This window comes from Perissodus microlepis, chromosome 2 (assembly GCF_051167445.1).
Source record: "Perissodus microlepis isolate ML-2025 ecotype Zambia chromosome 2, ASM5116744v1, whole genome shotgun sequence".
Lineage (NCBI taxonomy): Eukaryota > Metazoa > Chordata > Actinopteri > Cichliformes > Cichlidae > Perissodus > Perissodus microlepis.
The window spans coordinates 19,729,890-19,745,304 of record NC_140462.1 but is presented as its reverse complement, the minus strand read 5'-3'; the positions used below and the strand labels follow the sequence as shown (position 1 = coordinate 19,745,304).

Sequence of the window (15,415 nt, the reverse complement as noted above, 5' to 3'; positions counted from 1 at the left end):
TGCAGTGTGAGAGCGAAGTGCTCTAATAGGGTGATATGGTACTACAAGGTCATTAAGATAAGATGGGGCCTGATTATTTAAGACCTTGTATGTGAGGAGCAGGATTTTGAATTCAATTCTGGATTTAACAGGGAGCCATAGTCTGTCCCCCAGTGCATGTAGCAGGCATGGAGGAGATCCAGGCCCCAGACACCCAGAGGCTCCCAGAATGTGAGAGCCCAAGGAGGACCATCGGAGTTGCAGCCATGCCACCCACGGCCCGTGATGTGGCCGTGGGCTCTGCCGGCAGACAGCTGCACCAGAGTGACCTGAGCCACAGGCCCAGAGGACAGAGGACTGAGAGCCCCCCACCCCCCGGAAGTAGCCTGACGGAGCCACGGGTGCCAGGCCCCGCCAAGCAGTCACTGGGAGTGAGCCGGTACATACCTGAGCGCCCAGCCATGGACACCAGAACCACCAACACACCGAAGCCTGAGGGCATCAGCCAACGGCAAGGAGTGTGGTGAATTGAGATAGGCCTCCATACCTTGAAGGGCCTGAGATGTTCCCAGAGAGGTGGAGTGTAAGACCCGACCTGACATACAGACACAGTCGAACAGGCGCACGCAGCCACCAACGGGCATTCCCACCCTCATGCGCACACATATTCAAATACTCCACAATCACCCAATGTGGAGACAGACACAAATAGACACTGTACACAGTCCTCTTTTAAGGAAGAAAAATCATTGCACGAGTGATCACCGATCAAAAGACATGAATCGCAGGGTGTGTGTGTGACATGACGAATCAGGTATCTCAGGGCGTGTGTGTGATATGTCTTTTGAGCGATCGCCATTTTCAGTTTGTGTCTGTGACAAAACCAATCAGCGATACACCCATACAAACATACACGCACATACATACATACATATATGTAGCCGACCTTTTCCACTCCTGCATCACTGTACCTCTTGGCCATTCCCTGGTACATGGGCTCCAAGGACCTTTCCATCTCAGACGGAAAGGTCCATGACCCATGAAACAATCAGCCAGTTTTCATTCATTATGGAAAATCTGGACATGACCCCAGATGCCAGCATGACTTTTCGTGCCACCTTCCTGGTGTGGTCAGACCTGTGGATGTGCCCAAAAGTGCCTTGGAGGAGTTTGGATATGGCTGGATGTTGACGTCGGAATTCGTAGAGCAGGCAGTCAGTCAAGTAATGGCTGGACACAGAGATGCCACACCAGGCATGTGGGTCTTCCTAAGACCTGAAATCCATCCATCCATCCATCTTCATCCGCTTTATCCGAGGCCGGGTCGCAGGGGTAGCAGCCTAAGCAGAGAGGCCCAGACCTCCCTCTCCCCAGCCACCTCCTCCAGCTTATCCGGGGGAACACCAAGGCGTTCCCAGGCCAGCCGAGAGATATAATCTCTCCAGCATGTCCTGGGTCTGCCCCGGGGCCTCCTCCCAGTGGGACATGCCCGGAACACCTCACCTAGGAGGCGCCCAGGAGGCATCCTTGTCAGATGCCCGAACCACCTCAGCTGGCTCCTTTCGATGTGGAGCAGCAGCGGCTCTACTCTGAGCCCCTCCCGGATGGCCGAACTTCTCACCCTATCTCTAAGGGAGAGGCCAGCCACCCTTTGGAGGAAGCTGATTTCTGCCGCTTGTATCCGCGATCTCGTTCTTTCGGTCACTACCCACAGCTCGTGGCCATAGGTGAGGGTAGGGACGTAGATCGACCGGTAAATTGAGAGCTTCGCTTTTACACTCAGCTCCCTCTTCACCACGACGGACCGGTGCAGCGTCCGCATTACTGCAGCTGCAGCCCCAATCCGTCTGTCGATCTCCGGCTCCCTTCTCCCATCACTCGCGAACAAGACCCCGAGATACTTGAACTCCTCCACTTGGGGCAGGAACTCATCCCTGACCCGGAGTGGGCACTCCACCCTTTTCCGGCTGAGAACCATGGCCTCAGATTTGGAGGTGCTGATCCTCATTCCCGCTGCTTCACACTCGGCTGCGAACCGTTCCAGTGCGAGCTGGAGGCCCCCACCCGATGAAGCCAACAGAACCACATCATCTGCAAAAAGCAGAGATGAGACTCTGAGGCCACCAAAGTGAAAGCCCTCCACCACTTGGCTGCGCCTAGAAATCCTGTCCATAAAAATTATGAACAGAACCGGTGGCAAAGGGCAGCCCTGGCGGAGCCCATCACCCACCGTGAACGAGTCCGACTTATTGCCGGCAATGCGAACCAAGCTCTTGCAACAGTTGTATAGGGATTGAATGACCCGTAGCAATGGGCCAGACACCCCATACTCCCGCAACACCTCCCACAGGACACCCCGAGGGACACGGTCGAATGCCTTCTCCAAGTCCACAAAACAGGACTTTCCCAGGGAGGCTGTGGAGTGTGATCCCCCTGTAGTTGGAACACACCCTCCGGTCTCCCTTCTTAAAGATGGGGACCACCACCCCGGTCTGCCAGTCCAGGCGAAATCCGGTGGCTTATTTTCCTTCCTCAGGAACTTCCCAATGGTCCTCTGTCCATGGGCTCCTGCCTCAGAATCCCAGACCGATTCTGTGGCATGGAGGTACGCCAGGGGAGCTCGCTCGTACTTGAGGTGCATGAGTTCATTTATTTGGTTTGCCATGTCTGCTGGAGATTTGCCAGTCCTCCTGAGCTCATTCATAACAGACTTGCAGATGGCCTTTTTGTATGTAAGAAAAGCAGGGAGAAGGTTGGTAAACCTTTTGGGCAGTTTCTCCAGCCATCGTGGATTGTCAGCAAACCAGTTCCTGCGACAAGCCCTGCAGCAGAGTCGTGAGGACAGGATGTAATACTCACCACTGGTGCCAACAATTACTCGTGGCCTGCCAATACCAGCAGAGACCACTTGTGAACGAAAGCAAACATGGAGACATGGCAAGATATAATTGTTTCTTAACCTGACCATGATAGCTGTCATGGCTGTGTGTAGGTAGGCAGGAAGCGAAGACCCAAAATGCAGGACTCAAGGAGGTGGAAGAAACTCAAAATACACAGCTTTTTAGCTGGGATGAAGCAGAACAGAAAAACACTAACTAAACTGGGAGTGCCGAATAACTAGACAGGTTGGCAGGCTGGCGAAACAAAACAAAACACCAGGAGCACAAGTCCAGATATACAAAACAAAACTAGACTGGGCTAAACCATGAGTCCACGAAAAAGTTCGGGGGGTCGACCCGAAGGTAGACAGCACGGGGCCAAAACAGTTCAGTTCCGGAGGCCGACCGCGCGGACGGCAACGGCGGCGGCGTGGAAACAGTTCAGGGGGCCGACCGTGCGGACGGCAACGGCGGCGACAGGCAAACAGTTCTGGGGGCCGACCGTGCGGACGGCAACAGCGGCGACGGGGATGACAGTGCTGATTCGGAGGCTGCCCACGACGGCGATGACGTACGGCAAAAGGCCCGGAAAGTGGCCGGCGACGCTGAGGTGGCAGTTTGGGACCTGAAGACGGCGTGGCCCCCGCAGCACCAGGCGAGGCAGAGGCTTGGACAGACGAAGCAGAGGTTGGGCCAGGCTGAGAGGTCTCAGAGTTTTCAGGTAGGGAGATTTGCCAGCTTCTTGGTTTCCAGGGGTCCAGAGTCAGCTGAGGGTTGGAGCTCAGCCTCTGGGGAGGCCCTGGAGAGAGTAGCAGTCTTTATGAGTGTGTCTTCCTGTTTAACATGAGTGAGAAAAGGGGGCGGCTCAACAAAAGACGGAGCTGCTAAAGACTGAGGTGGCGGTTGAAGTGAGAATGAAACTGGTGGTGGAGAAGATCGCTGAGCTACAGGTAATGAGGACACTGGAGGCTGAACTGATGATAAAGTTAATGATTCTTCTACCAACTGAGCTACTGCCTCGGCCATGGACTGTAACAAAGTTTGTAGTAAGTCTGGCTGTGGTAGTGACTGAGCTATGGGTAGTGAGGCTGAATGTGGTGGAGGTGGCGATTGGGCTTCAGGCCGGGCGGCTAACTGGGCTGAAGGTGGCTGAGTAGCTAACTGGGTTGCTGACTGAGCTGAGGGCTGGGGAACACAGTTCATTTTTAACAGAACCCTCAGGACCCTTTGTTTCAGTTAGTACCTCACAATCATCTGATACAAAAACAGTCTTTGGATCTTTGGAGTTATTGAGCACAGAGACACCCATCTTCCTGGTTTCATTGATAGGCTCAAAAGGAGCAGGAGTGACACAGTTTGTATGGCTCAATGAGTCGGTATAATTGTCCTTATAACAAGCAGTCCTTTCATCTCCTGTGCCGCTTACACAACAAGCCGGCCCGGAATTAACAGTTTTTATTTCAGCAGGAGCCAAAAGAGTAGCCCCACCACTCACCCTAGCCAGCTGTACAGAAAGAAATCCAGGCTCCCGCTGGAGCTGTGAATGCTGGCGGGGCATCTGCCACTTCCCTGTTGAATAGGGAGCAGGGCAGGCTGAAGGTGATGTGAAAAAACCCGGCTGCTGCGGTGGCGTGGACAAACTCTGCTGCGGTTGCTCCTGCTGCGGTGTGGAAATGTTGGATACACTGGGGGGAACAATGATAATCCCCAGCATCTTATAAAACACCTGTGCTGGTGTGAGCTTCCTGCTCGCAGGTGCATAGTATTCCTCCCGGTGCCGCCTCGGGCGCTTTCCTCGGGTCCAGGTTGCAGGCGTCGACAGTGGGGAGGAAACGGAAGAGTGAGTAGAGGGGTTAGTGGCAAATGAAGGCAACCGGCTACACAGAGGACCCCCAAGAACCAGCCGGGTCCCATCAAAAGCCGAGCGGCGCCTCCTCACTGAGTCCGCTGGATCCATTTTGTGGTCGCGTCGTTCTGTCATGGCTGCGTGTAGGTAGGCAGGAAGAGAGGACCCAAAATGCAGGACTCAAGGAGGCGGAAGAAACTCAAAATACACAGCTTTATTGCTGGGATGAAGCAGAACAGAAAAACACTAACTAAACTGGGAGTAGCGAATAAGTAGACAGGTTGGCAGGCTGGCAAACAGAACACACAGATGGAGTGAGGGCAGAAGACGTTAACGACGCGACGCTGAACACTGGAGGACACGCACTATAAATACTGAGGCAGGAATAAGAGGGAACGAGGAACAGGTGGGAACACAGCCGGGAGAAATTACACTTAACGAGACACGGGGAGCAAAGCTAGACACACAGACATAAGACAGGAACATGAACCTCCAAAGTAAAGCAGGAAACAAGACACACTTTACTAGGACACGGACTCGACAGAGTGAGACAGACAAGACACTGAACTAAACCTGCAATAACAACGAAATACAACCCGAACATTAATCCTAATACAGAAACACAGATTCATAATAATAAAAATCAAAGCACCAGAGAAACATAAAGAACAATCCATCATTCAAAAATAAACCAAAACATAAGGAACTCAAAATGCTGGGTCGAACCGACCCAGAACCATGACACTATCAGGATTGGGTAGTCGCCAATATCACTAATTTTGCATTCCAAGTTTCCAAAAAAGGGGGGGTCGTCAATGTTTGGTGCATAGATGTTGCTTAAAATCATCCTATGGCCTTGAATCTCAGCCAAGAGTAGCAATGTGGGGGGGGCATCTTTGCCTCCCTCCTGCTGTGTGCCCAGCCTGGTGGCTGCGGTCTGTGACCGGCTCCCGGTGCAGACGGCTCCCTGTGATAGTGTTTCCTCACCTGGCTCATGTGTGCCCAGCCCAATTTTACTCTTTAAGTGTGTGTGTGGGTGTGTGCGAGGGGGGTATGTATCCATGATCGTTTATGTTAATGAGAGTGTGGGGAGTGAGTTGGAGGGCGGGGTGGGGTGGGCTGCTTTTAACCATGTAAAGCACTTTGTGCTACATTTTTGTATGAAAAGTGCTTTATAAATAAAGATTGACTGCTGCCACACAAAAAAAACACCTGACCCACCCAATCACGGCAAAGTATTTCTGACTCTTGGGGAGACAAGTGAGTCTCTTGAAGAAAGACAATGTCAACTTTTTTTGATTTGATAAATGTCATGATCTTCTTCTTTTTAATTGGATAATTAAGGCCCTTTACATTCCAGGTCATTAAGGTAAGGGCCCTTTGGTACTTATTCGCCATCATGCAGTATGTATCAGACATATAACAGTGGGGTAACTTATTATTAAAACCAGGAGTTCAATACCGAGTGGACAATATTTGGAAGGCTGGCTGTAAGTAAAATAGGGGGGTATGGAAGTAAATAAAAATAACAGCCGATAAACATTTAAACAAATACGTCTGGGGCGACCAAGAACACTAGTCACCCTCAGGTGGGCTATGAGCCCCAAAAAGAAAACATAAAGTTTATGGTCCGTGACTCAGTGACCAGTTGAACAGTCATAAACAGGACCCGTCACCAGCAGCAGCAGCATAACAAGTCAATGTAATATGAGGAGAGCAGTCATTCTGAGACTTAGCTACCTGAACACACCTCTATGCAGGTTGGTTAGAACTGTCCCTTGACAAACTGAGAAGGGCTTTATGACAACTGAAATACTAAAAGAGGAATTTAATAATCTTAGTGAGCTTCTCACAGTCGGAAGGAGAGGTAAGTGACGGAAGTGACGGGGAAAGGTAAGCGACCCATGTTGTAGGTGACGTCAGACGCCGGAGATTTGGCGGAAAAAAAAAAAAAGCGAATGGTAGCATAGAATTTAACAAAGTTTCTTTAAACTTCAGTATTGCCAAATAAACTAACCAACTGTCATATAACTAACAACATCTGTCCTATCATCTCTAACACCCTGGAGGACAACGAGGAGAGTTTAGACGCTCTCCAAGAATACATCGACCGGTGCTTTGAAGATTTAGTAATGAAGAAGGCCCAGAGCGCGTCTTCCCCGGCCAAAGCTGAGACGCCGTCATCTAAAAGATATCGCCCGGCAGACTCCCCCGGCACAACATCGCCTGCCGGCAAAGATGTCGTCGACATCCTGGAGTCAATCGATAAGCGATTGTCCAGTTTCGATGCAAGGCTGTCCCTGGTGGAGATCTTACACCGGGAATTTAAATCTCTAAAAGAATCCCTGGAGTTCAGCCAGCGGCAGGTGGAAACACTTGCTGCGGAAAACGCCACGCTACGGGACTCGATCAAATCTCTAACCGAAAATGTGACCCAATTAAACATAGAAAATAAAAAAATAAAAGAGACTGTTATAGATTTACAAGCCCGTAGCATGAGAGATAATCTGGTGTTTTCTGGTATTCCAGAGTCTGCCGGAGAGGACCCGGAAACGACCGTGAGAAGCTTCATTAAAATCCACCTGAAGCTGCCGGAGGACACGGTGAAAAACATAGGGTTCGATAGAGTGCATCGCATAGGGGCTCCGAAGACAGGAAGTGGGAGACCACGTCCTATTGTAGCCAAATTCGGCCACTTCAAGCAGAAGGAGCAGGTGAAGAGTCGCGGCAGAGAGCTGAAAGGAACGGATTTCAGCGTGAACGATCAGTTCCCCAGAGAGATCCTGGAACGACGCAGGGTCCTCTTCCCAGTCCGACGTAGTTTTATCCAGAAAGGCTCCCGGGCTGTCATCACCGTGGACCGGCTCTACGTGGACGGACAGCTCAACCGCGACCCTGGCACCACTCCATGGCTGTATTGACCGCACACCAGATAAGAATCCGCTACACTATTCTCTTCACTCACACTCTCTTGTATTAACTTTTGCTTAACTATGTAATTTCAGTTTGCTAATTTAGTATAACGTCACCGTCACTCTCTGCCAATGCTTTAATTGGAATGTTTCTGTTTTTATTTCTTTTTCCCTCTCTCTCTCTTGTCGCGCACCTTGCTCTTTGGTTTATTTGCTTCTCTTTTCTATCACTATGTCGATCACCTGTTTCTCTATCCATCCACAAACGACACTGTCTATTTCTACATGCTTACTCTGCACGATCACGCACACACATGCGTTTAAAGGCAACACATTTACAACAGCCACACAGCGCACACAGATATAGGACACATGCACACATTTGCTCATATTAGTTATTATGCACACACATAGTCAGACCTATGGAGCTTCTTGCCGCGCATTTTCTTCTCTTTACTTACCAAAAATAAAAAAAAATAAAAAAATGATGTGTTTCCATTTTCCTCACCCGTCTAAGCGAGACACACAGCGTACATCATTAGCCACAAACACACAACTATGGTCATGCTAAGATTTGTTACATGGAATGTGCATGGAGCTGGCTCTAGGGAAAAAAGGTTAAAAATACTTAACCAACTTAAAAAATTACAGGCAGACGTTGTTTTATTACAAGAAACCCACATGCCTGTCACAGGTTTGAATAAACTTAAAACACCTGAGTTTCCTAATGTGTTCTCAGCCTGTTATAATTCTAGACAAAGAGGAGTAGCAATTCTAATACATAAAAATATTAATTTCACAGTACTCGATACAGTTATAGATCCAGAGGGCAGATTCCTAATCGTCAAACTATCTATACTTAACCAAAAGCTAGGTATTGTAAGTATATATGGTCCAAATGTTGATGACCCCTCATTCTTCCACGTTTTTTTTAGTACACTCTCCGAACACCTAGACTGCACAATTGTTCTGGGGGGAGACCTCAACCTGGGACTAAATGAAGAAATGGATAGGCTCAATACAGCAGGAACTCAGCGTAACTGGCAGTCCACAAATATAATCAAACAGTATATGAGCGACTTTGGTCTTTGCGATGCATGGCGCTCCCTTCACCCCAACAGTAAGGAATATTCTTTCTTCTCACATGTCCATCACTCCTACTCTCGTCTGGATTATTTTCTGGTCAGCAGCTCACTGCTGAGTAACATTACAGACACTGAGATTCATCCTATAGCTGTCAGCGATCATGCTCCTGTATCTTTAACACTAATACAGATGAATAATACTACACCAAGAAAAAACTGGAGATTTAATACATCACTGCTCAAAGACGAAGAGTTTATCAAATACTTTAAAAAAGAATGGACTCTATATTTAGGCTTTAATGACATTCCTGGAACATCAGCATCTGTCCTCTGGGAAGCAGGGAAAGCCGTGATGAGAGGTAAAATAATCTCTTTCTCATCACATAACAAGAAAGAAGAAAACAAAAAAATTCAGGAACTAGAGAAAAACATCAAATCCTTAGAAAAAGCCTATGTGTCAAACCAAGATCAAGAAATATTAAACAAAATACGCAAGACAAAACTAGAATTAAATGAAATTATTAATAAAAAGACTAAATTCTTAGTACAAAGACTTCGCCTGCAAAATTATGAACACGGTAACAAATCCGGACAATTTCTTGCTAACCAGTTAAAAATCAATAAAGAAAAAACAACTATATGTGCTGTTAAAGATTTATCTGGGAATACAATATATGATCCTAAAAAAATAAATAAAATTTTTAGGGATTTCTATGACACTTTATATACACCACAAATAAACCCATCTAAAAACGAAATTGATCAATTTCTCGACAACATAACTCTTCCAAAATTATTAGACACCCAAGCAATGGCACTGGATTCGCCACTGACGCCAGGTGAACTCCAGGAAGCTCTGATAAGTATGGCCAATAATAAGGCTCCAGGTCCAGACGGTTTTCCAACAGATTTTTACAAAGAATTCTGGACAATTCTGGCACCAGTTTTTCACAGGATGTTGCAGGAAATCAAAGAAAATGGTAGACTACCACCAAATATGAACTCTGCAAATATCAGTCTCTTACAAAAACCAGGCAAAGACCCTGTATATCCCTCAAGCTATCGTCCAATATCCCTTATTAATGTAGACCTTAAAATAATCTGCAAAGCTCTCTCAAAGAGATTAGAGAAAATAACCCCCCTTTTAATTCATCCTGACCAAACTGGTTTTATAAAAGGTAGGCACTCATCAACAAATACACGTAGATTACTTAATTTAATAGACTACTCATGCAGTAAAAACACTGAAACCATAATATTTTCTTTAGATGCAGAAAAAGCATTTGACAGAGTTAACTGGAAATTTCTATTTGCAACTTTACATAAATTTGGTTTTGGACCCTCTTTCATAAACTGGTTAAAAATATTATATAACTCCCCAACAGCTTGTGTCAGAACAAATGACCAAACATCCTCCCGCTTCTCTCTTCTGAGGGGCACCAGACAGGGATGCCCACTCTCCCCTTCACTGTTTGCAATTTTTATTGAGCCATTAGCAGCAGCAATTAGATAGGCTACAACAATTAAGGGCATAAAATGTAAGAATATAGAACATAAAATCAGCCTTTATGCAGATGATGTGTTACTTTTTCTCCAAAACTCACAAACCAATATCTCTGGGGTAATTGCATTGATAAATTCCTTCTCAAGTGTCTCAGATTATTCAATTAACTGGTCGAAATCAACAGTTCTTCCGATTAATTGCTCCTTCCATAATTCTTCTCCTTCCCCACTGCAATGTGGAAATATAAAATATTTAGGTATTAATGTCTCTCCTAAACTTTCAGAATTAACTAAATTAAACCACATCCCACTTTTAAAGACAGTAGAAGGCGACCTGGCTAGATGGAAATCTTTACCCATATCACTCATGGGAAGGGTCGCCGCTATAAAAATGATGATCTTGCCAAAAATAAACTATTTTCAATTCAATTCAATTCAATTTTATTTAATAGCGCCAAATCACAACAAAAGTCGCCTCAAGGCGCTTCATAGATACAGAGAAAAACCCAACAATCATATGACCCCCTATGAGCAAGCACTTTGGCGACAGTGGGAAGGAAAAACTCCCTTTTAACAGGAAGAAACCTCCGGCAGAACCAGGCTCAGGGAGGGGCGGCCATCTGCTGCGACCGGTTGGGGTGAGAGAAGGAAGACAGGATAAAAGACATGCTGCGGAAGAGAGACAGAGGTTAATAACAGATATGATTCAATGCAGAGAGGTCTATTAATACATAGTGAGTGAGAAAGGTGACTGGAAAGGAAAAACTCAATGCATCATGGGAATCCCCCGGCAGCCTACGTCTATTGCAGCATAACTAAGGGAGGATTCAGGGTCACCTGGTCCAGCCCTAACTATATGCTTTAGCAAAAAGGAAAGTTTTAAGCCTAATCTTAAAAGTAGAGATAGTGTCTGTCTCCCGAATCCAAACTGGAAGCTGGTTCCACAGAAGAGGGGCCTGAAAACTGAAGGCTCTGCCTCCCATTCTACTTTTAAATACTCTAGGAACAACAAGTAGGCCTGCAGAGCGAGAGCGAAGTGCTCTAATAGGGTGATATGGTACTACAAGGTCATTAAGATAAGATGGGGCCTGATTATTTAAGACCTTGTATGTGAGGAGCAGGATTTTGAATTCAATTCTGGACTTAACAGGAAGCCAATGAAGGGAAGCCAAAACAGGAGAAATATGCTCTCTCCTTCTAGTCCCTGTCAGTACTCTTGCTGCAGCATTTTGGATTAGTTGAAGGCTTTTCAGTGAGTTTTTTGGACATCCTGATAATAATGAATTACAGTAGTCCAGCCTGGAAGTAATAAATGCATGAACTAGTTTTTCAGCGTCACTCTGAGACAGGATATTTCTAATTTTAGAGATGTTGCGCAAATGGAAGAAAGCAGTCTTACATATTTGTTTAATATGTGCGTTGAAGGACATGTCCTGGTCAAAAATGACTCCAAGGTTCCTCACAGCGTTACTGGAGGCCAAGGTAATGCCATCCAGAGTTGCACACTGCACAAACATCCTGCTGTCAGTTTTTATCCAGACAATCAGTATTTGTCTGTGGTGGCCTCTTTTTATATTTTCTATGTCAAGTCAGAACATACTTGCTAGTCTCTGATTTTTGAGAATGTCAGGTTAAGTTTTGTCACTTTGATTATTTAGTATAAAAAATATTGAATTTGGTTTGAATCTGTAAGTCACTTTGAACAGAAGATGGCCTGTGTAAACAAAAAAATATATAGAATAAAGCTTTTTTCACTAGTAAATCACAACACGTCGCTTTTAGTAACTGTGAAAGTATTCAACCACTGTTAAACATTATATTATCACTCTGTAAAAGTGTGTGTCAAAACCTAAACAACTACAATGGATACAATTTCATGTCTTTTTCAAATTCCTACAGATCCTAAAACCCAGCATAAATTTTTCACAGTAAAACAAACTCCAGATGTGAATTCAGTCCATCTGGGTGATACAATGACTCTGCAGTGTTCACTTCTCTCTGAAAACAAAAAGGACACAGATCAGTGTCCAGATGAAGACAAAGTGCAGTGGTTTAAAGGAGCATCCGAATCCCATCCAGGCATCATTTACCACGGCAGTATCAGAAAAAAAGAGGACGGGAGATGTGACTACAGTCTGTCCAAAACTATAACAAACTCATCTGACGCTGGGACGTACTACTGTGCGGTGGTGACATGTGGAGAGATCCTGTTTGGTGAAGGAACAAAAGTGGACATAGGTATGTATTCACAACTTTATCAAAATAACAATTTTAAATTAGCGTGTTTAATAATGTAAAATTTAAACTTCTAATTGCAGAAATCTTTGTGCAGAAAATTTTCTTCATGCTTTAATTCACCTTATTGAGACTGTTAGTATTGGTGTATTGTTTTTATGGCTACATGAATAATTTGAAAAAACTATAAACACACACGAAAATCTCTTATTATATTCAGTGTTGGTCAAGTTACTTGAAAAAAGTAATCAGTAACTAATTACTGATTACTTCCCCAAAAAAGTAATCCCGTTACTTTACTGATTACTTATTTTCAAAAGTAATTAATTACTTAGTTACTTTTTAAAAACACGATTTACAACATGAATAGGTGATAAATAGATCTTTCAGCCCAATTCAACGTTTTCTGCATAATCCATCATACAAAATGTAATCAAATGGAAAAGTCTCTTTTTAAAACTTGTTTTATTAGTTTTAATCGTTTAACTTTATGCATCAAGCAAAAATTTAATTATATGCAACATTTACTGACTGGAAGAAATTTGTTTAACATTTAAACCTATTTTCTGCACATTCCAGCACATAAAATAAAATTGTTTTTTGTGTTTACACTCACTCTTTCAAATAAATGCAAGTAAAACACAGCAGAAAATAAATAAAATCAAAGACTAGCAGTCCTGTTGCTCTATTTTCACCTGTACAGCAGGAATAGCGTAGGCGGAGGTTTACCCTGGTGCAGGTGTGCCGCAGCGGTCAGTTGAAGAATCCGCGAGTTTTTCTGTGAATTTCACATTACGTGGTAGCGCACTCGGTGCTTGCTCGGAAGTTAAGGGGTTTTCTTCCCACGCAGTGAACAGCAGACGCTAATGTTTTTGTCACTTTTTATGGAATCAAACTCAAAGTAAGGTCAGTACTTCCACGCTTTAAACGCTGCACGCTCATACATTATCCATTGTTGATCTGCACACAGCTGTTGCCACGAACGTCGCACTCGCTTACGTCATTGTCATGAGACACTCTCGCAAGAAAATCACGGTTTTAGTAACGCAGTAACGCAGCGTGCTTACGGGAAAGTAACCGTAATCTAATTACCGTTTTTGCAATAGTAATCCCTTACTTTACTCGTTACTCGAAAAAAGTAATCGGATTACAGTAATACGTTACAAGTAATGCGTTACTGCCCATCTCTGATTATATTTTACATTAATGTAAATACGAAAACATTATTTGTTAGTAAGGGTGCAACGATACACAAAATTCACGGTTCGGTTCGGTTCGATACTTTGGTGTCACGGTTCGATATTTTTTCGATACAAAAAAAAAATGTTCATGCCTTTTTAATTTGTCATTTATTAAAATTATAAATATCAGGGCTCGCAAAATTTCAAAATCCCTGGTAGCCCTTCGGGCAGGGACTCTTCAGTTTTTTGTAGCCCAAAATAAGTTTAAGTAGCCCGAATAAAAAAGAGAGCAATTTTTTGATTGATGTTTTGTTTCCCGTTTTGTTTCCTTTACAATATTATACATTAAAGTATAATATTGTAACGGAAACAAAACATTAATCAAAAAATTGTTGAAAAACAAATTACAACATTGTATAAAAATTACAATCATCAACTCAAATACTTGGTTCTAATTGAACAGAAATTTCTATGAACTTGTAAGAACTGTGTAGGACATGAATCAGTCTGTGTCAGATCCTGAATTTGAAATTTCCACTGAAGTCAGGGGTAAGAGGCAAGTGGAACCAAGATCTAGGCCATTTGCTTTTTGAAGTTTGCAAAGACTGCTAAATTTTGCCAGTGGTAGTTCACTCTTTGCAACATAGTACGCTGTTTTAAACTGATTTTCAGGTTTATTTTTAGTATGTTATTTGCAATTGGTGTTTGTTCTGGGAAAGATATTGCAGACTGAGCAATAATGCATTTCTTGCATTTCTCATGGGTTCTAATGGGGGCCTTTCTTAAAATGACTGGTCCCAGTAACAAAGGCGCTTGTCGACTCAGAAATCGAGGGAAAACCAACAACACACCCGGCAGAACATTATGTTATTTACATGGGTGCACATAAGTGGTCCGCATGTGCGCATTCGCGGTCAAAATAAAAGACGCGCACCAGATAAGAAGTTGCAACGTGCGTTTGCATCCATATAAAAGGCAGTGTTTTTGTCCGCTTATTATAATACATAATTATAATAAAGGTCAATCAAATGGACCAATATGGCAAGGCCATGATGATCCACTTGGTAAAATAAATCCGCTTGGCATCTTTCTTGGCCTTAAGACAACAATTCTGATTGTAGTGTTTTCAACGAGGATGTTGGTGACACCGAGTTAAACCACAAATGAAGACCCTGGAGTTTAGTTGCAGCTTGTTTAATTGTCTCCATGAACATGTGGTGAAAACTGAAATGACAGAAAATAAACTCCATCTCAACAGGCAGAAGCATGTTTACATCAATAAAGTGCATTACTCTCACTAAAACATTCATGTTAGCAAAATATACATTAATATCCGAAGCTATCTGTATGAACTGTCATATAAAGTAACTTACGGCGTTCCAGCCTGATAATTCGGAGTAGATGGCATTTGATTACATCTCCATACTGCCTTTAGCATGAGGAGCCTGATTCTCCGCAAAACCGAGTGCTTGACCAAAACCGGAAGTGCTTGACCGGAACCGGAAGTGCCCCGCCAGAACAGGAAATACATTTTACCGATATTTTCCTTTTAACCAAAACATATGTAAAGCATGAATTATTCATTTTAACAACACATATTAATTTTTTTAATGGCAAATCTTTTTAGAATTATTTATTTCAAACTTATGAACCTATTTATTCAGAGAAATGCCTTAAGGGCAACACACTCCCCGCCTGGCCTCGGGAGGCCACTATGCTAAACAAACATTATGCATTTAGTCCTTTGGCATGAGGAGGATAACTTTTGTAACTGGTCGCATAAATGTCTTTATGC

At 44.2% G+C, this 15,415-nt stretch overlaps 1 protein-coding gene and 1 pseudogene across 1 annotated transcript in view; one reads left to right on the top strand and one right to left on the bottom strand.

The window, feature by feature from the left end:
* Positions 1-740: 740 nt before the first annotated feature.
* Positions 741-2,947, bottom strand: LOC146392703 (uncharacterized; annotated as a pseudogene).
* A 7,567-nt stretch (positions 2,948-10,514) lies between these two features.
* LOC146392701 (integrin alpha-6-like) overlaps positions 10,515-15,415 on the top strand; it is a 33,408-nt gene continuing 28,507 nt past the window's right edge. The window contains exon 1 of the mRNA XM_084952049.1: positions 10,515-12,442. Within this exon, the coding sequence (XP_084808175.1) occupies positions 12,067-12,442 (376 nt within the window). The 5' untranslated portion in view covers positions 10,515-12,066. The remainder of the gene's footprint in view (positions 12,443-15,415) is intronic.